Source organism: Hylaeus anthracinus, unplaced genomic scaffold, assembly GCF_026225885.1.
Source record: "Hylaeus anthracinus isolate JK02 unplaced genomic scaffold, UHH_iyHylAnth1.0_haploid 11997, whole genome shotgun sequence".
Lineage (NCBI taxonomy): Eukaryota > Metazoa > Arthropoda > Insecta > Hymenoptera > Colletidae > Hylaeus > Hylaeus anthracinus.
In genome coordinates, this window is record NW_026534344.1 from 5,851,972 (window position 1) to 5,874,034 (window position 22,063).

At 38.3% G+C, this 22,063-nt stretch overlaps 1 protein-coding gene across 2 annotated transcripts in view; it reads right to left on the bottom strand.

Annotated features, from left to right (window-relative positions):
* LOC128889644 (uncharacterized) overlaps positions 1 to 22,063 on the bottom strand; it is a 142,923-nt gene that overhangs the window by 14,512 nt on the left and 106,348 nt on the right. For both annotated transcript variants that reach the window (XM_054147410.1, XM_054147409.1), the window contains exons 3-4: positions 21,028 to 21,261; positions 20,140 to 20,606 (exon numbers count right to left, since the gene is read on the bottom strand). In XM_054147410.1, the coding sequence (XP_054003385.1) occupies positions 20,140 to 20,606; positions 21,028 to 21,261 (701 nt within the window). The remainder of the gene's footprint in view (positions 1 to 20,139; positions 20,607 to 21,027; positions 21,262 to 22,063) is intronic.

Sequence of the window (22,063 nt, forward strand, 5' to 3'; positions counted from 1 at the left end):
TGAAATTAACTGCCGCCCCAAGAATTCCATTTAAATGTATATTTCGAGGCGGCAAACGTTCTCAGAAACGGCAGATATTTTTATAGGAAATAATTGCACCGATTTATCAATCATCTATTTACATTTGTCAGATTTGCCGTTTGTTTCGCTTCCTTTCATTCGTTTAACCATCGTTCGATAGAAACGAAAAAGGATTTTGCTAACATGACTTAAAAGGTTCGTCGACCGACATTTGGTTCACTAAACCATCGATCCGATACCGATAACACATCGCCAACACGTAAGTAGGTATCGCGCTCAACTCGGTGATTAATGATGCACGATCCTTAAGGGATCATTCGACTCGCAATCTAGAAGAATTTATAGCGTGCAGCAAACAACTTTGAAGAACAACCGTATATATCTCGTCAGGAATGCTCGGTGCTGTTGATAAGATGGCGACACCACTTCTCGCAATATATTTTTAAACAAGAAACCAAGTTTGTCACAATTTTTAATAATCCTTGGGTGCCATACATATTTCTTACGAATTACATATAAATATATTCATATATCGAAATCAATCGCGACACAGATTTTATGAAAAATTTTATGATATAGAATTTACATATTATCGATGTATGAATTGTTTACGTATATTTTTATATTTTATGTAATTATATATTTATATCTTTTAAACAATCATAGCAGACGCCTTATTAGAAATTTTAAATTTATACGTTTTCAGTATAATGAAATAGCATATTTATGTTTGCAAATAAATTATGAGAGAGCTTCGATACGAATTAAAAGTTTACGTAAAATATTCTCGGCACATTGTACCGTGAGATTTACGTTGATAATTGATCACTTGTTTTACAGTAGGAAACAGGTACATGATGGATTGAATGTACGATCTGTTATCAATTTTGTAATGATAACACCACAGTGATCGCGAGCGTGCATTAGATTTCGTGATTAATGGGTGCCCTTTCTTCGAATAATCAATCAAAACCATTAAAGGCAGCAACGATACTTTAAACCAGTCAAGTAAGAACTCTCATTACGCGCGTCTTAACAGACATTGTAGCTGTCAGGTAAACATATGGAGTAAATAGATCATAAAATGTAGATGAAAATGAAACGACGACACAAACTATAGGATGGTTCGAAGTTGTAATAGAATTTTTGAAATTAAGAAATTTCAACGCTGGAAAGGGGACTAAAACTTCCAAACAATAACAAGAAAAGAACTGATAATTGATCGCATACTCCATCCATTATCAACACGTTACGTAATTGAAACATAAAAACAATATGAACAAAAAAGATAACTGATCGCACACTCAATCCATCATCTACAAGTGATCAATTACGGGATAGCACAGTATGATGTAACGAGAACACAAACTTTAAATTCTTGGTAAGGTTTCTGGCATGATAAGTTTTAAAAAATTGATCACTGACAATTATTTAAAAATATGAGAACTTTATTTCTACCCTCGCGACTGGACACGATGCGTGTTCATAAACGATTGTCGATTCGATTCCCTACCCCCAGCGTTCGTTAATCTTTCCTACCCCTTGTTCACGCGCGGCCAGCTAATCTCGCACGCTTTTCCAGTGGCGTCCTAGAGCAATCATCCCGGAAAAGTGGCGCCATGCGACTGGAATTTCACACAGTGGGCGAAAGGGACGTTAAACCATGATAACGCGATCGTCATTACCCCGGCTATGAATTACCTCCGCAGTAGAGGGTGGAACGCAGGTATACCTGGAACCCTGTCGCGGTTGGCCGGACGTCCGTTTGGCTATTCCGTCGACGTAGGATCCTGATAACAACCTGCTCGGAATTACCAGCGGCGCGGAGCTCGTGGTGCACGCGACCGGGCTCGAACACCCGAAATTCCACCGTACATCCGGAGGAACGTTCGCGTAAAGGTGAATTAGCCTGCCGTTAGAATTGTAAAATTATTTATGCTACGACCGGGTCAGGCCGTTGCCACGAGTGGTCTACCGCGACTGCTTCGGGTTGCTCAAGGGGTGAGAACGACGAGATGGAGAGCAAGCTTGCTGGTGGAATATTATTTCAACCACAATTTTCCAGAGCTTATTGAATCTTTAACTGTAATTTATGAATGCGTGTGTTGAACTGTGAATTTTATGATTTGATACCGTTGGATTTAAGTACCTTGAATATGTTTAATCTTATACATCAAGATTTGTAGAATTAAGAAATTCTTGTATTATTAACCGGGGATTGATTCAAACAATTTTTATAAATTTTAATAATATTATTTAGCTTTGAATTTATGACGTGTGTATACATTAATTTTGATTTTATTCTTGTCTATTTTATTATAATTTCTGTACAATTTTTGTATATGTATTTTGTCTTTGTATATTGAAGAAAGTGGAAATAGTGAAATGGTGTGTTGAGGAAGAAAATGTTCAAGATGCAGATTGTTTAAACATTTCCAGGTGATTATTAATTGTATATCTCGAATGTAAACCGTCGTGACCTGTGTACTACAGACTTACTTCACTTTGTCATAAGACATTCCCCCATTTAGTTACAAAATTGCTACCGCTTAGAATCCTTCACGCTACTGGGTTCACCTAACGTCTCCGCTTGTAGGAGACTGTTTCTAAATGATAGGCACATTTACGGTGGAAACTACCTGAATAGTTTCACTGAAGAGCTCATTAGCAGATCCAGGAAGAAACGCTGTAACTGTTGGTCTTATGACGAAATGATTCTTCTAGGCTCGTATTTCTCTTGAAAACGTTCATCAAAATATTCTCACCTTCGGTCTCGCGTGGCTTCTCTTTAATTTCCAATTTACTGGTAGGAAATCGTGTAGGGATTGCGAAGACTCGATGAAGTTCCCAGCAAAATCGAGGATAATCGGTTCCATCCTCGAACCCTTCTTCGAGTCTCCACCCACAATTAACAATAATTTCCGACTCACGACCCCTGTAGCGCACGTGAGAAACGGACAAGGCAGAGTTCCCCAACTTTGGTCGTGCATGCTGGTCACAGTCTGCTACTACAGCCTCGGTATCAATAAATCTGTTAGCATACATCTCTAATCCCAGCTTCATTCCATAACGAATACATTCATTAGTATACGAGTACTATTTGATTATACCGTATAAAAGTCTCAATCCCTTGTAAAAAATCATTTCGTGGATGATAATTTTATAGACAGCTTTATATTCATTATCTCTCTTTTATTATCTTTATTATGGTATAAAAGTTTCCAATTTTTACGTCTATTTAATCATTCATAATGGTTAATAAATGCACGAGAAAATTGCACAAAAATATCTACGTTACACGACTCTTGGTAAAGTGCTCTTCATGCAGTACCCACTGCACCTGTAATTTTCGGTCGACGACCGCTCGCATTGCATGTCAGGAACCTAAAAATAATCTAATTCCCAACCGTCGGGCATGAAACGCTGAAATACTGCAAAATATGCGGTTGTAAATCAAAAGTCTGATCAATATCGCGGAAAGGAAATCTACCGCGAAATGTGCTATACATTTTTTCACAGCTCAACGTTCTTCGTAGTTATCGCGAAAAGCTAGGCAAATAAATTGTTGCAACTGCTGTTAGTCGAAAATTCGAGATCGATATTCATCTTTCGAGAGTTTTCGAGATCAAGATCGAGATAGTAGAAATCTCGACTCGTCTCGTCACGTGTGCATCACTACTTTAAAGTGAATTTTGCAAGGAACAACTTTCGTTTCTTTATTCTACTTGATTGTACGCTACATTAGCGCCAAGTTTCACTTAAATAAAAATTTTCAGATGACGCACACTTTCGAATTTCTTTGACACACCAAAAAAAAGTCCATTATATTCCACAACCCTTGACGTACCCCTTGTGTAAAGTCATCCGGTTGAAAAAGAGCGAAAATGAGATATTGTACAGCACGTAGGCCACTCTATTTTTAAAAAGACTTCGATCAACGACCCTCCCGTTGTGCAACCCTCAAATCGTTAAGGGGTTACGCCTGGGTGACGAGCTAAAACATAAAGTAGCTCTGGAAAATTTACTCGAACACGTATATGCATTTACGACTACGAGTTTAACTGATTAGAATCTTTGAAATCCTTGTTCTCTGTTAATTTATGTTCCTATATTTTTATTACCATAAATTTTTATTTTATCGCCCTTCTTCATCATACCGTAATTTTGCGCTATCTCTAACTAAACATCCGAGTTCCAAGCTGTACCAATAGTAACTCAACTATAAGCTCACAAACGAGCTAGGGAGCATTGTACTTAGTCATGGTATTCCTAAGAAAATATCTTCACAGTTCCCAACAGATCATTCCAAATATTTTCACGTGTAACTGCACCATCAGATGACTCTGGTATACCCAGACACTTTTGTCCGTACCAAAGCTCATTTACGTTTGGGTACGAGGCTCCGAATGCATCTAATCAATGCATTCATTCCTATAACACGATATCTGATTGCAAGCGTTGATGCATTCACGCTGGTCGTTGGAACGCCTTTCTATATCCGTAATGCATCCGCTATGGGCAGTGTTAGAATTGATTAATTGCCCCTCATTCAGCAACCTGAAGTTCTACCCTACGGCACGAAGCAACCATTGCCACCATGATGTTCCATCTCATCAGCCAGCTTAGGGCACTGGGGACTAAGCACTTTGTCAACTGCGAAGCTTGAGGGGGTTCGGGGAATATGCAACTCTGTCAATCTCTTCTGCTGACTCCTGTGCTACCATTTAATCCATAAGGCCATCGTGGCGTCATCAGCACCCACGTCCTGGCAAGTTATCTCCAAGTTCTTGGTCCTTAGTCGCCTAATACTTCGGGTATTCAGGAACGCTGCTTCCAAGTAGCAGATCAAGATATCTGCAGGACACCCCACGCGTTAGGACCCAAATCATAAATCATTTTGATAGTTGATTACTGGAATAATAGTTTCATGGCAGTGTTTTCTTACAGTATTGTTGCGAATTTCTCTTACAGTCGCGTCACTTTAAGTACATCGAACCTGTTGATGCTTATTTTGATTGAAAGTCAATGTATAAGAAATATGTGGGTGTTTAAATTTTGTCTACAAAATCAATCATTTCGTATACAATAACGTAATAGTTATTTGTTATTGAGCGAATATATTCAGTTTTGCTACAGCACGTGCATAATTTTTATACCAATCACTCGATATCATCGATCTTTCTTTACTGATTACCATCGGAATATTATCTCCCCCCCCCCCCACCTTCAAATAAGAACGTGAATGTTTGCAACTTCACCTCAGACACAAGCGTTACTTGAAGTACTCGCATCACGAGAGAACCAATTCCACTCTTCCAGCATTTCTAATTGAATTATAGCCAGTTGAATTTCCGCCGAAATCTAGATCTTCGTTCCCATGTTTAATTACTGACCCATTTCATGCACGCAGAGCTACAGATATAATTCATTCGGGGCCAATCAAACTCAGGAAAGTTCTATATCCGATGGAACATGGACGATCGTAAATTCCCAGGGATAATCGGGCAGCAAACGACTTAGTTTTCGCCAATTATGTGCCAGTTTTTTTCGAAAACGGCTCACTCGATATCGATGGGGCGTCTCGCAGATGGAAAATTACACGTTACGTTTCTGATTGCACGAAGGAAGATTATCGATAGGGAAAAGTTTTGCATCGCTAATTAACCGTGCGTTCGAGATTGACGTTATCTTCCTCTTTATTGGCTCGTTACTCGTTGACGGATTTTTCGTGTTTGCTCCTTTCGAGCGCGAAATCGATTTAGCTGCCGCCGAAACTCCTGCTATCGGAAACTGTTAAACCTTGCTTTCGATCTGAAAGCGTCGCTGCCTGGTATTCCCGTGGCTTCTGATTTTCCGGCATTCGATGATCAATTACAGGTTGACTTTTAACTGATTACACGTCTTGTTTCATACGTACATCCCCGCTCAGAAACACGATAACGATCATTAATTTCAATATAACTTGTGATTTTTTCTATTTTTCAAGATATTTAAATAAACATGGTTTTCACCCCCAACTTTAGGGGCTGTTTTCACCCCTTCAATATGGACGATTGCAAAGGAGGTTCAATACAACTGCCCTTGTTAAATCTATTCACGATCAATTATTTATTTATTGAATTACCAAAAGCACAAGCCAATAAAAATCAGCCAGCGACGTTTCAACACGGTTCACGTTTCGAGACGGGAATTTTCCTGAACGCTGCGCTCGACAAACAAATCAGGAGATTGACGTCCTAGCGTAATAATTTCAATTAAACGTTTCTCGTTTCTGTCGCGTCTCCGTAGGGAACAATTAAATGAAAATAAGAGGAAAACGAAGGTGGAACGCTCGTGAGACACAGTCCCCTCGTTCGCCATTGCCATCGTAGCGGAAAAGGCTGCACGCGTGGAAAAATTTTAATGGAACGATCCGTTCAATCGTCGTTCGTTTGTCGACGCGGAGATTGCGAATCGTTTTTCTCGAAGTGAATCGGCTATGAGAGCGATTTATACACTTCCCTCGTCCGGCGTCCCTTATTCCCGCCTTTTCTCACCAGCTTTCTCATTTTACGGCTTGTTTCACGCTGCTCGCTCGCGTAGCGACGCGACGTATTTGCATCGAAAAACTGGCCGAAAGTCGATTTCCGAGCTTCTGTCTCCCGGTCTGAAAATTTTACGTTGTTTAGCTCCCTTTGTCGAGGCTGTAGCTATGTTTGATTGTAACTACAGTACGAGCTTAGCATAGCGAGTGGGGACCAGCAGATTGCTTATGGGGTTGCCAGAGAAATATGGAGGGAGGTCTGCGAGCAAAGTATTACTATCAGGCTAGAATTAAACGGATGTAAGACTGGTATATTAGGCGTTATAGTCAAGTTATATGAACTTCGGACCCTCATAAATAGACTGCGGATCTTCGAGCAAAATAAAACCTTAGCAGATGTACCTATAAAAGCCGAACATCGATAGGAATCTACTTGCACTATTGCATACTGTGTGCATTTTGTAGTTTTTTTGCTGATTCAAATTTCACAGGAATTAAATACATCAAATCGTATCACTTAGGAGACAATGAGTATTCTGTATTGAGTGTCCATCGCCAAATAGATACTATACTATAACCACATCATTTACCATTTCATTTGATAGATTATTGATATATCAATTTATACGTGCAATTTATAATGGAAGTTTAGTTTAAAAGTTATTGGAGATGAATTGTTGTTTTCGTCAATTTTCGTCAAACATCTTTAACGTTTGAGATAATTATCCTGGCACGAGTTATGGATTATTTATAAAAAAATTTTGTTTATGTTGAAGTAAATTAAAATTAGTACTCCTCTTGTAACAGTGTCCTAAGTTGTTATATTAACCGGAAAGATTAAGAAACTATCTGGAAAAATACGTAGTTTACGGAACACAAATAAGTTTGGCCCACTTTTCGATGCAAATACTTCGCTCGTTATGAATTGACGAGTTCAACCGTCAGCGAATCGATCTTCGTGGGAGGGGGGCAATATAGAAATAAAATGTTACAATTCCGTCAAGCCACACGAATTGAGAAACAAACTCGGTCACCAGAGTTTCCCGTTTCTCTCGAAAGAGTCACCGAACATCTTTTTTGTAAACATTCATTCGTCAATGTCCGCGCATGTTTATTGAAAATGTCGAATATCGTGAAAGGGGGAACACGTTCTATAAGAGTCGAGATATAAGTCTCTCAAAACTGTATTCCAGTTTGTTCGTAACGTACAATGTCGAAAATAATCAACTAATTAGTTTTGGCGCACCATTGATTATCCTTTATCGAAAGTTAATTAAACGCATGCCATCTCTTCGATATAAAATTAAAGGATTAATGACTAGAAGAATATTTCATATTCAGAATACAATTATAAACTCAAAATTGTTGTGAAATTACGACACATGATAACTCATCTTTCCAAAATAGTACCGAACCTAGCACTTTTCGAACCATGTCTTCCACGAAATTAAAATAATACTTACAGTTCCTCTTCAAGAATCAAACCAAGGAATTTCTGTTAAGGCATCATCCTATCTTCCCAATATACCCATTTTCGTCTTTATTAATGAACCTTCCCACAGAAAAATTCCCGATCGTTCCCGGAAATGAAACAGTCGTAAATGGTAATCGGCCGTTGTCGCTAGTTTCCCGTTTACGAAAGAACGTGAATAATGGCTTTCATTACGGTGTTCGGGAACGTGACCCGCAAGCGTAAAGCCGTCGCAAGGACATGCAGGATCTAAAACAATGTAGCTGACCCACGGATAAATGGGTCAATGGGTGAGACGCATGGTACGTACACCGAAGTGACCGAGTTCGAAGTAACGCGCGAGCCTGGGCCGCGATCAATAGTAAATTCTTGACTTAGAAAATTTACAATATCAGCGCAACTGTCTGCTACGTCGAAGAACGCGGGTCTAAGTTCACTCGTGGCTGCTGGGGTAAGCGACGAATCGAGTGGTTACCGGCATCAGCAACTTGAAAGACCACTGACGCCGTGTATCGAGTATAACGTGCCAAAGTGATAACGCCGTGTCCGTGCCAAATGGGCTGGCAGACCGGGACAATTGGTGCAAGTATTTTTGGATTCGTATCTGAATATCTCGGATTCACTGTGGAAACTGGAAATTAATTGCTTGTTGAAGATAAAAGTTCAATCCGAAAGCAAAGTGGAGCCTCTCGAAAGCATTCGTTCGAAGGAGAACACCTTTCAAGAAAAATAGAGTGTATTATTTCGGAATGTTTTCTGATGATAATAAATGGCTCATAAAAATATTGGTGATATGTATTCGAAGTACATACTTTGAACGATACCTCTGTCAATTTCGATTAAACTAGGTTAATCCGTATAGAAAATACGAACATCCTCCTATTGCAGCTGATACTGATCGTTTCACATTCTAAATATGAAAACGGGCCAATATAAAAAAATATGTATATCTTATTTTTCGGTCCTTTAAAACATATCCAAAAATTAAAACAATCGGAGGCGGACACCTAAAAAGCTTTCCTTGTCAGAGGAAGGTGTAGGAGTCTTCTAAGAGGACTGCGAGGAACAACACTTAACCCAGAACCGTCGAAGGATAAATCAGTACAGAGCAAAGGGTGTTTCTCCTAGTAGAAAGTAGCCAGGATGTCATCTATTTAACGTCTCGCGTAAACATTCTTTGTAATGTTCCAACCCTTCTAGCGAAATCTCTCCAATTCTATTTAATCTTCCTTGGTGCCATTTCAATTATACTCTAGCCAACCCTTCTGCTATTTCAACTACTTTTTTGTATCGCCAAGTAGGATTCCCTAAATCCTGCTTTCAAGATTCGTCAACTGAATTTTTGTCAATTCGTATCTATATCGATATCGAACCTCTGAATCTTTACTAGTTAATAACTAGTTCTAACTAGTTCTAACGTCTAAGATAGTTTTAAATATAATGTTATCTTTTAATATAGTTTATAATTAGATGAGCTCAAGATCATCAGTAATTATGAAAGATCACATTCATTTGTTGTTATTTATTCAATTTCATTCCATGATTATACGTATGTATTAGTTGTGGACGACATTTCGTACCACGAGTAAATAAAGTCCTTGTGAAAATACCGCACAGATTTCCGAAAATAATATCCCATCTCCGGAAATGTCATCCTCCTTTCAGAACGCAGAATTTCTTCTCTTCCTTGCTGGTCGTTTTATCGATTCATGGAAACAGAAATGGAACTACAGATAGGAAAGAGTATCATACGCGAACACCGTCTGGTAGACGACTTTTGAAAATAAATTCTTGTTTCAGGAGTCTCACGGGCCACGAAAATGTCAATAAATCTCACCAATCTCGATCTGACACCATACAACAAAAACATCAAATTAGAGACAAATATCCCAGACTTATCCGAGATAAGAAATTGAATAAATCGAATACGTTCAATAACTCCATTCGGATGGGAAGTTACTTTCAACTTTCCTAGCCGTTCGCGATAAGAAATTACATTAATATTTCCGTTTCTTGTCGAACAGATTGCTGAACGTAAAACCGTTCCGACTACCGCGGATTTCGCGTCGATTTTATCCGAGGAAATTTCTTTCGTCCTTCTTGGTGCTAAATGTATCATATAGCTCAAGGAAATGGAACCTTACACCGCGGCGATAAAAATGAGTACAATTACACTTCATCTCGCTATCGATGAAAGTAACGCCTTAATGGACCGCTTCCAGCCGAAAGCGTTCGCTCGCGAAGCCAGCAATTTAAATCACAAGAGGATTCTTCGACGCTAAAATGATACTTTCAATGCTTCGTCCAAATCCTTTTATTTAGCCAACGGAACGGTCAAACTTAGTTTAAACGACGAGAAAAAGGATCAAAACGGGGACTGATTGATATTCTCTTCATAGTTTACTCTTTACACTGCAAAATTAAATTAATCAGGCATAGTACAGTAAAATGCAATGAAAATTACAAATTAAATTATATTTAAACTGTGCGTATTTATGATAAATGTAAATATACAGAAATACACAAGGATAAATGGATAAATATACATGCATGTACATACATAGAATATATGTTTTATTCTACGTATATATACATAGAATTTACGTTTCTATTCTTCATTTATGTATAGAAAGATAAGAATTTCAATAAATATCCACGGTCGATTTATATTCTTTTAGAGCTTCGGAATTTTCAAATTTAGAATTCGCATTCCAGGCCGGTGCTCTATCTACGTTTGCAAAATTTCACCATCGCGCCACCAGTTTTTCGGGAAAAATATCGCACGCATTTGTATTCCCAAACATTTTCAGAGCCGTCCAATTTTAAACGTACATTAATCTTTGTCAAGATAGAAGTGCAGCCGAACTGAATTTCCAATTCCAACGTTTCTTTCACACGATGGTCCAAGCCCGGGCAATTCCATTAAACGGACAATGCGAATTTGCTTATTTTCGAATCATCCCGTGTCCCCGGGGATTAAAAAGCGCTTTGTGAAGCGAATCGGATATAAGTACGAGAGGAGAAGTGTCATTATTGAGTCAGTGTTCCTCGCGATTGTCTCCTTTGTGCGAGGGCAAATTATCATCGCGAGCTACCGAGCAGGCGATACCGTCGTAGACTTTACTTTAGAATTTTATCGTCGCTTGATAACGCCACCGTTCTCCATTTTCACCTTCTTGGCGTTGGGTTTCATTCCCTTGAATCGTCAGCTAAGCCAGCTCCAGTTTGGTCCACCCGATATATCTCTGTATTTCTGGCGATATTTTAGAGTTAAACACTCTTAACTGGCATGTTCCAACGAAATATATTAGGTTGTCCCAAAAGTTTCTTTCGTTTTATTAATAAGTAATACATACGCAATATTTTATGTCTAATGTTACATTATTGAATTGTGTACGACTCATTTTACTCCATTACTGTTAGAATATCAATATATAAGAAATTAGATTGTCTATTTATATAAACACCATCGCACAAAATAATTCAGTGTAAATTACGAAAGAAACTTTTGGGACAACCTAATAAAATTATTTTATTCTGTACTTCTATACATTTATATTGCACATTGTACATTCTATATTCTATATTCTATATTTGTATATTTCTACATGCCCGGAATATTTTCTATATCCATTTCGAAAATTCCAATTCAAATAACAGGACAATATCTATAAAAAAAAAAAAAATACAAGTACCTATAAAATTATTGGTTACCTATTTTAAGTGGACGAGTTCCTCCAGTTACACCGGGCAGCGTAAATTTTTCACCACGTTATTGTTGACGTTAAATGAAATTCGTACGATCTATTAAATTGTTAAGCGAGTTCGTCGCGACGTTTCAATTAATTCACGTGGCCGGATGAGAAATTAATGTCAGTCGTTTCTCATTATTCGTTAAAAGACGCGGCTAACAGAGTTGTCCGCGTATACCTTTCCCGCGATATTGCGGCTGAATCTTTCATTAACATCGCCGTCCCTGTTAATTCATCATGCACAGTTGATACTTTGAGGAGTTCCGACCGACGACAATATATTGTAGCCGCGTAATTTCGAAGCCAATGGGCCTCCCCCGCGCTCCCAAATACCCTTCCAGACATAGCAAACTCGGTCGTCGTTCCTCGCAAAGGATACACGTGTATGCATAATACGTGTGCATGTATGTACGTTCCGACTCTGGGTTCCTCAAACTGGGTTGTCCGACACTAGGTAGAAATGCGCCAAACTTACCCAAAGTTTCGTGGTCACTACAGCTCGCTTAATTGTTAATTAAAATTCACGAATTCTTCTATACGTTCAGGGACGACGACAATTTTAAACAACTCAGTGGACGATAGATGTATGGAATTATATTATTAACATAAAATGTAACGGCTGTTGAGAAAGGAAATTGCTTAAGACATATTAGGTTTAGAAATTAATTCTGTTGCTTTATATTCAGCAATTTATAACTGTAGTTTAACTAATTTTTATTTTATTCGCGAGCTCACGTGTACGCAATGATATTAAAACTTTATTTATTTTGTAATTTCACTTTCCAGTTACAAAAACGAGAAATCCCCTATTCAATAATCAAAAAGAAACTATGCGAAAACACATAAATACATGTTTTCTCTCAGAAAGCAAAAATATTCCCGAGTAACTTTTCAAGGCACTAAAACGAAAAAGCAACGCGCGCATCAGCTGACTGGGGCATGAACGAGCCATGTCAGTAAACTTTTATTGCTTATATCCAGGTAACGAAGATTTAAACTGCAAAATCGTAAAGAACCTTACGATTTTTTTTCTTGTACATTTATGGAGTACATCAACTGTTTTATATTTGACACGTCTGTATCATTAGTGCCTTAGAAGGAGATTACTTAATTTGTAAATGATTAACTTTTCGTGATCCTGAAACGACGAAACAGTCCCTGAAAACAACTTTTGACTTATAAAATTACCGAAGTGTATTTAAACACAAACCTATTGTGTTTCAGTCTGGCAATCGAAAAATTTCAACGATTCTCGTTAATAGGGAACGAGAACTCGTTTTCTATGCCATACTTTGAAACAGATCCGTACAAACAAGATGTCGCGCAGAGGGCAGGCGGAGAACGGGTTGTCTGCTCATAACACTTTCAAAGGGGCTTGAAAAAGTGAACGAGGTACTTGCGAATTACGATTACGAGGTAGATGAAAAGGTTTCCGGAACGCGAGCCGGGCCCTCGTGTTAGCTTTGAGAATCGTTGTGTTCGAGGCGGAACCAGCAGTGTTCAGTGACGCGGGGGTAATAATTGGCCCCGAGAAACTTGGACGTTAAACGTTGCACATCGAAATGCCATTAAATCGTCAAACCGATGTATTAAATGGCCCTCTGCCCCTTTGTTTGGGGAACGTTTCAAGTATTAGACGTAGAAATTAATTCTGTGCCTCTGTATTCGACAATTTATATAACAAGCTCTGAAAATTTCAAATTGTTATCTGAAGTGTTTCCTTATTTCATTTTAATTATTATACGTGGAAGGTGTTTAAAAATGGACCAGAGGGTTTTCTTTGAACTAACAAAGTGCGTCTGTCGGCGTAATCGTAGTGGGCATATATGTTAATACAAATATATTACATAAATTCTATGACTCGGATATACTCCACGTCATTTATGTTTCGCAACATAAATAATTACATGTATATTATGGTCCACATGTATAATGATTCCAGGTCCAAAGTTTAATTAGTTGAATTAGTTGAATTAGTTGAATTAGTTGAATTAGTTGAATTAGTTGAATTTTTGGAATTTCTACAAAATACAAGTTCTGTTAACCATAAATTTAAATACGAAGTATTTCTAAATCCAATTAATTTAAAAATTCTTTTCCTGCTACAATCGTTTTATTATCTCTGATATCACTTATGACAATGTTGAAATAAATGTACATTAAACGCTGCAGAGCTGGTGGTAATACAACGAATTCAATTTTAAAGCTAAATTCTCTTTCCACTGGAATTTTGTAACAATTTATACTTTAGCGGTGACTATGAATATTTCGTAGCAAAAGCTTTTCAGTTTGATTAAAATATGTTCTGACATGAATTGAATTCCAACTCGCCCAAGGTGTAGGCATGCACATACGTATAATTACAAGATAACTTGGATAAGAAAAATAAAGAGCGTGTAACGAAATGACTGCATGGCCATAAACGTTGAGCCAGAGGCCAGATTTTTTCCTTTTCCTGGAAACCCATTTAATTCTTTCAACGATGTCTCGTGAGGTTTTTTACGGGACGCAGTAACATTTTTATTATATTCCACGGCAACGTTACAACGCTGTTACGCGAACACAATTTACGTGACGTAATTCACGATTAAAGGAACGTACAATTTATCCTGAATTGAAAGAGACGTCGACAAAAGAAATAAAACTTGAATTTGTTACGAACGCAGGGGGTAGTTTGTACCATTCGATCAAAGTTTTGAAAATTTAAACTGCAAAATAGTTAAGGACTCTTCGATTTCTTTTTACACAAGGAATTTATTCTGAAAAATGATACCATATTTTTGTAAATACTTTATATATAAAATAAATACCTTCACATATTTATGCGCCAATGAAAATTGAAAACCACTGACACGTGAAAAGAAAGACATCAATTTCTGTTTTATTTTGACACACTGGTGAAATTCCATTTGCTTTAGAGGAAGAATATCAAATTTGAAAAATAATGCATTCCATTAATACATACACTGTAAATTGTTATGTCAAAGTGAATGGAATCTCACCGTCGAAATGTTGAATAAAGCTTAGATTGAGCTCGTATATGGTACGATCATTTGTATTATTCTCCTCGTGTAAAAGTAAATCGAAAATATGGAATAAAATGTTGTCACTCACAGCTCTATTAAAAAAAAAAAAATAAAAAAAATAAAATGAAAACTGCAAAACAGTCTGAGGAATGAATAAAGTTTTTCTATTCGAAGGTAACGTTGATGTCGCCTGACGTTCACGGCGATCAAACGAATATTTTTCGGGACAATAGACGGTCGAAGCTAAAAATAACAGACGGAAATAATTTCGCAAAGTTGTCAACGTCAATCGATAAGCGGCTCTTTTCGAATGCATGAGATTGAAATTGAAAATATGTAGATTTCACGCTCACCTTTATAGACATATTCACACAAAATGCAAACTACGACGTACATTCAACCCCTTATTGATCAAATTGCCTGGAAATTGTCGAGAACGAACGTAAATAATGCATTAATTATTCGCCACCACTTCGCACACGACGTATAATCTTTTTGACTCGATCGAGACGATCTTTTCGCCCTTTTGCTCACATTACGGATGATTAATAACCGTTCTCCCCGCCTTGGAGATTTTTGCTGAATTAAGAGGTCTGTCTACTTTGAAGACGTAAAGAAATTAATTCTTTTCTTTTCACATTCTCTTCAAGTTTCACGTCACGGCGAAAGAGTTCTGGTGAAATTCTAAAAATCAGCAATTTTTCAAAAAATAGAATAATGGTCTTTGTTCAATTTCTTCTCTATTAGAGAATACAGAGGAAATATTTGTTTAACTTTTACATAGAAAATTTAATCCCCTTTAAGATCTATCCAAGACACTTTCTAAAATTTTCACAAATAACGAATATAAATAAACAAAACCACAAGACTAATAAATACCCATTAATCACATTTAACCGTACATACCTAACATGCCTACGTATAATTGAAACATTAATAAATCACGATGTAAAGTTCGAATTTTGCATAATAATACATTTCCAAAGCACACGTTTCGGAAAATGACTCATTTTATCGTCTCGATAAATCAAAATCCTTCCTCAATGTTCTTCGACTTCTTCTTTAAGTCACCGTATATTTTCTCGCGGACAATTGCAGTGATTTAACGCCTATAAACTATGGTCATCGGACACGGGGCGATACCATGGTGTCCGTTGAAAATTTTGTGATCCGTCTTCGTTCGCTGACGCGGTTGTGACAGATTACAGCCAAGCGAATGTGCCCTGTTATAAGCGTCGTCGGCGTAGAATTATTGCTCCTCGAGATTCCGCGCGATACGATGAAGTTTATGATTGGCACGCTGATTTATTTACTTGAATATTACACCAATAATACGCCCGGTTATCGACGCGATGGCAACATCGTTCGTTGGACCAGTGTTTCTCAAACTGGGACCCTGTCCTTCGACCCCTGGGGGCCCTTGAATAAAAAATACTACTAAGTAAAATAATCTTCTGGAGGAATTTCAATAATACCAGGTTTATTTTCTTGAGTTCCCATAGTGAACAATGCACAGAACATGGTAATTGAAATTAACATTACATTATAAATATATTTTGTTTACATTACCTTTAGAAATATTCTAAAATTATTTCTGAGATCATGCAATTCTACTTAAGGAGGTTTTTTAAAAGTTGCCTTGCATCGTGGTTGTCCAAGGGAAAGTGAAAGTTTGAGAAACGCTGCGTTAGTGCCATGCTTTCAATTACGGAATATTTTCCAGTGTATTATTAGCTGTCACGAAATGAAGCTGGACATTCGCAGTCCCAGCGCGTTGATATATTTTCATCGATAATTTATAACTTTATAACAGAGTCGTGCCACCGTTGATTAATGGTCGCTTCAGCGAACGTAAACCCCGCCAGACGGAAAGGTCTCTTTGTTAGGTTAAAGCTGCAGGTTTGCATTATAATTCAGTTTCTCTTTTGTTCGTTTCTTGTTCAATCGTGCATTGTTACTGAACAAAAAATGTTCCACGGTTCAATGAGATTCATCTTCTACAAATTGCAGTCGCGTCTTGAATGAAGCTAACGGTGTGTGTAATTAACTACAGAGTTACCGTGGAGGCAGCGAGGTAATTAAAATTGAGAAATATCGGGAATAAACAATTATTTCCTTTTGGTTATCGATCGCGAGCGTTAATCCGATCGAAAGAATTTCTTGTATTTCTTTGTCGAACTTACGATAAAAAGCACTGGAGCCCATTAAATCGTTTAAGATAAACGAAATACTGCGCAAACTGGAAAGTTTCATTCTTTCGGAAATCTTATTTAGTGCTGTGTGCTCCGGTGCATTCCACGATTTATGTCAATTTCCTTCTCGTCGTTCTACGTCGTCCATGCTAAACGTAACAGAGGAAAGTTTGAAGTATATGTTTATTTGACACGAATACCGTAATTGTATTTCCTGGTAAGTCGGTGCGATCGACCGGGACGGGAATAAAAGTTCACGGACTTCCGAAAGTTCAGGCGTTGTAGAAGAGGGACCGTGACTGTAAACACGGGAATACAGGCGTCCCCGTTTCCATAATGTTCGATTTCCGGATTCTTATCAGCCCGTGGGAACTTTCGCGTATGCATAATCTGGGCCCCGATATATTTCCCGCAATCCTGTTGTGTCAAAGCCACAACCGCCGCCACCCACTTATCTTCCTACACTTGAAACTGCACATAGCGCCGCGTTGGAACAGCGTTCGATATGAAATACGAGACGAGGAAATCGTCTTTGAATTAGCATGCAGCACGGTCCCGGTAATTCGAAAGCATTTCGTAAAATGTGGTTCCAATGGTCGGGTATTTTAACCATAATTCAGAAATAATGGCTCGTGGAAGTACAATGGGAAACAAGTTTATTTGAGTGGATTTGTTTTAATTTGATCGGAATCATCTGGGTTACACTTGACTTGACTCTGTCTAGGCGTAATTGGCTATACTTCACTTGATTCTACTTGAGTTATCGTTCTCTATTCTTTGCATTCGTCTACTTACTAGCCTAAAGAAAGGAAACCCATGGAAGATACGCCAGACAAAAAAGAAGAATAAATAACAAGTACTTACAATTAATAAATAACGAGTACTTCCCTTTAATTTTAAAGCGCATTTAAAGAAAGATATACAAGAGTAAAAAAATTCAAGTTCATTCAAGCTCTTCAAGTTTTCAAAAATTCAAGTTTTTACCATATACTCGCATTTATCCACGACAAATAACTTACACACAGCTAACTCAAAAAATTAACGAGACCTTCTAATTTTAAAAATAACAAGCTTCCAGGCATTCATTTAAACGAACTTTTCTCGCCGTTCTCGTATTCTAAATATACACATTTGCAGAAATACTTTGTATATTACCAAGTCACGCTCAGTGGCGAGAGCACGCTACTGAAAATGTCCAAGTACGCGTGTACAAAGAGTTAATAACGCCACTCGAGTATCCACAAAACGATGAACACGGAGAGATAAAGCTAGGCAGGGAACGTGGAAATAAAGTCACGCGACGTCCAGACGTTATTACATTTCTCAGCAATAAAGTATCTTTCCATTGGAAACAGATTACCGGCAAAACCATTGAAGATAGATAGGATGTCGAGGCGTTGAAAGGAAAAGAAGAATAGAACCGTCGTCACATTCATTTTAACTGGCGCATTGCTTTCCGCGACAAAGAGCCCTGAATTCGACGCGCACTTCGCCGTCTATCAGCGACAAAGGATTCCCAGAAGATACCTGGGCGTCTTATCCGCGAAATTCACTCGTACAAAAGTGTGTCAAGCTCGAGTTCCTCGTCCTTACTCGGCCATTGTGTTTCTGCCCTATACCACTTGATGCGATGCCGGCTAGACAGCAAAAAGTCTCCGCGAGCTGGAAAATTATAGATCCAAGGACCGGCAAGTGCCCGGTGGGCAGAGGAACGAAGGAAAAAGGATCGGGAAACATTCGTGACATCACTGGACGTATGAGACAGGCAGGCTGTGACACGATATATGGTACATGGATGAATTTGGTTTTTTTTTTATCGGTGCTAATAATGGTTCCAAGAGTGATAAGAATTTCCACCAAGGAAGTGTTAACAAAAAAAAATCTGGCTAGAGCTGGTAAGTTTTAAAGAGATTGCAAAAATAAATACTGCTAAATTTGTTTATCGAAAATCAATGTTACTTTGGCAGTCAACGTGTTAAAGAATCTACAAAGGCTGACTAAAGCGTCTGACACAGCACGTTCCCCGACTACTTCCATTCCCGATTTATCTTTTCCCTTACAATGGTAAAACGACGACGATAAAAAGTAACTAAGAAGCGGATACGCTCCACCAGAATGATATTAAAGTAGATCTGTACGAGTGAAAGAAAAATAAAGAACGGAACGAAGTGCAGCACCGAGACAGCTTTATGTTGGCCAGCGAAGAAAATGAAAGTAGAGAAAGAGAAAACAGAACGTAACAAGAGAAGTTTTGAAGCGATCAGACCGAAAGATATTCCAAATGGAACGAGGTAAATGTTACACCGAAAGAAACTTTGAGGGGAAACGAAAAAATTGCCAGGGGATGCATTACGTCACTAGCTCTTTCGCAGTTGGATTCTGTTTACTTCTTTCATTCGTAGCTCAACGTATTTAATTACTTGCTAAATGGTTGCCACGAGCACCAGATGGGACGTTTATTCGGATTAAACGAGATATACAGTATTTGCATTACAGTCAGTGTTCACGGTAGAACGTAAAAGTCAAATTTAATAGAAATATTCTAAATTTTTTGATAATAATATTTAATATTTTTAAGAAATATATGAATTGTAGTCTGCATCCAACGGTACATTTAATTTCAATCATTCGAAAATTGAAATAAGTATATCTGAATTTATATGGAACAAGCCCTTGATGTAACAACAGATTTCTCCCTCGACATAATTACACGTATCGTTCCCATTACTGTTTATCTGTGCTTATTATGATCCAGCTTTCAACTCGTTTGGTTGATTGCTGAGCGAGCGAAAGTCGGTCAACAGACGTGCAACCAATAATGGAAATTTTAAATTCTATATTTCTCAACATATCTTTGTGGACACAGATATTATTGTTAGGTAATTTGTGAGGCTTAAGGGTAGCAACTTGAAAGTTACAAAGAAATATATTAAAATATGGCAAATGATGGAAGTATATTAAAATTGTCAAATTGTATTTTCCCTCTTCACTGAAGTACTTTCGAATCTAATATAGATAAAATGAAGACGATTTCTGAAGAAATAATTACTTAGTAGTCGAATGGGTGGCAACTTGAAAGTTACCAAAAATCGTGTTAGAAGTAGATAAATAACGAAAGTGTATTACTACGTAAGCAAGTGGAAAATGCACTCACCAGGCGTTATATTCGGGAACGGTTGGCCAGGCAAGGAAGGTGGATGCTCGTCTTCCGGCGAGCGTTCGGACGCGTAACCTTGATCCTGCGGTTCCCCGCTGGCCAGTTTGCTCAATTTAAGATCAATGCACTTGCTGAGCTGCTGCCGATGCCTGACTAGTTCGCAGTCTGGTTTGTGCACGATCTGCATCAGCAAATCGTTGTCGGCTGGGTCGGGGTTGCAGGGTTGCGAGGACGACGTGTTCGTCTCCGACCCCTTCCCGCTGCTTCGGGGGTCCTGTTTCCGTTTAGGCAACGTGCCCACCAGGTCAAGATCCGTATTTCGATGACACCTGTCTTCCAGAGACGACCCGCGTGAGCACCTTCTTGTTAAGTCGCCAGATACCGCGTCGGCGCTACGATTTCTGCTCACGGAGTCGAAATTCCCGTAGCGGCACCTAACTAGATCAAGGTCGCTCTGCTGGTATCTGCAACAATTTATGGATTATGGAAATCTCGGGGCGTGAGAACGATTCGGATTTAATTAACTCGCGAATGGTGGCACGAAACACTAAACAGAAGAGCAGCGGAGTGGGGAGAATAATTTTACTTCGGCCGGAGATGGAATATACACGATATCTAAATGCGAAGTGCGCCATTGTGTTTGGGTTACCGATGGATTTACTTATTGTTACGATCCGATGTTGATCCTTGTCGAGATACATAGCTGATGTTGCGAGCGAAGTACAGAATGTTGTTTCAGAACGTTTCAAATATTAGTTGAGAATGTAATATTGATCCGATTGAAATTATTTTGTAAAGTAAAAATTTCCATACTCACGGCTTCGATATAAGGGAAACGACACAGGCAGATGTAAATATATAAAAAAAAAGTGAACGGTGACATACCTCCAAGGATCGTTTTCATCTATAGAGTCCTGCGACCGATGCTTGACGAGGTCTAAAGCGCCAGTTGGTCCACCGTCAGAGAAGTGTACACCCAACGATCGTTTCTTATGTGGCAACGTTCCACCGAGATTCCCGGTGATAGTATCCGTCATTATGTTATTATTTTCCTTTTGGTCGTCGTCTAGAACGTCCTTGTCGTCGAGATGATTGGGCAACGAGCCACAGAATTTATATCTGTAAACGGAGCGTCATGTTCTTCGTGAATATTCAGTGGAAAATTTCGATGAACTTTGGCACGCTTTTCAAATGCATTTCGCGAGCGTTAAAGTCAGAATTATTATGGTCTTGAATTATTTAATAATTCAAGGTTTCTATGTAACGCATTCTAGGATTGCATAGAACAAAAATTTATCTTCAAGATATTGAAAATGATATTTACAAAATCAACCACCTCTTGCAGGTCGAGAATTCGCAATTCATTGTTTTCGCAATTTCCTTGAATTTGCGTTATCGAACACTATACCTGCTTCATTTTGTAGTAACCTCGTGCTCGAATCTAACGCAGTCAACCGTGACGCGCAGTTTGCGACTAATTACATACGTCGAAATCATTACCGTTCGTTCGCACGTGGAGCCATTAGTAATATTACGTTTGTCGTTGTATGTAGAAATCCACGTACAACCAACAGTTACAATTTAATGAAACGAATTATACGGGAGACGATTTAATAAGACGCGACCCACGTTTGTGTTACGTTCAACTGTAACAGTTTTCTTTGGTATCATGACGTCTATTAGCGATCTCCCGACTGCAATTTCGACCCTTATCTGTTTCATTAATTTTTCAGGTTAATGAGTTTATACTCAAAAAGCAGACAGTGTTACCCGTTGCGATTTAATTAACGGAATTAATACGTGTAACTAATTGTTATGCTAAACATTAATGGGCAAAGAGCGCTGGATTAATACGGTTTATTGTAGAACCTAGATGATTACATACATTCCACACTAAAACAAGTATATAGGTAATTTGTAT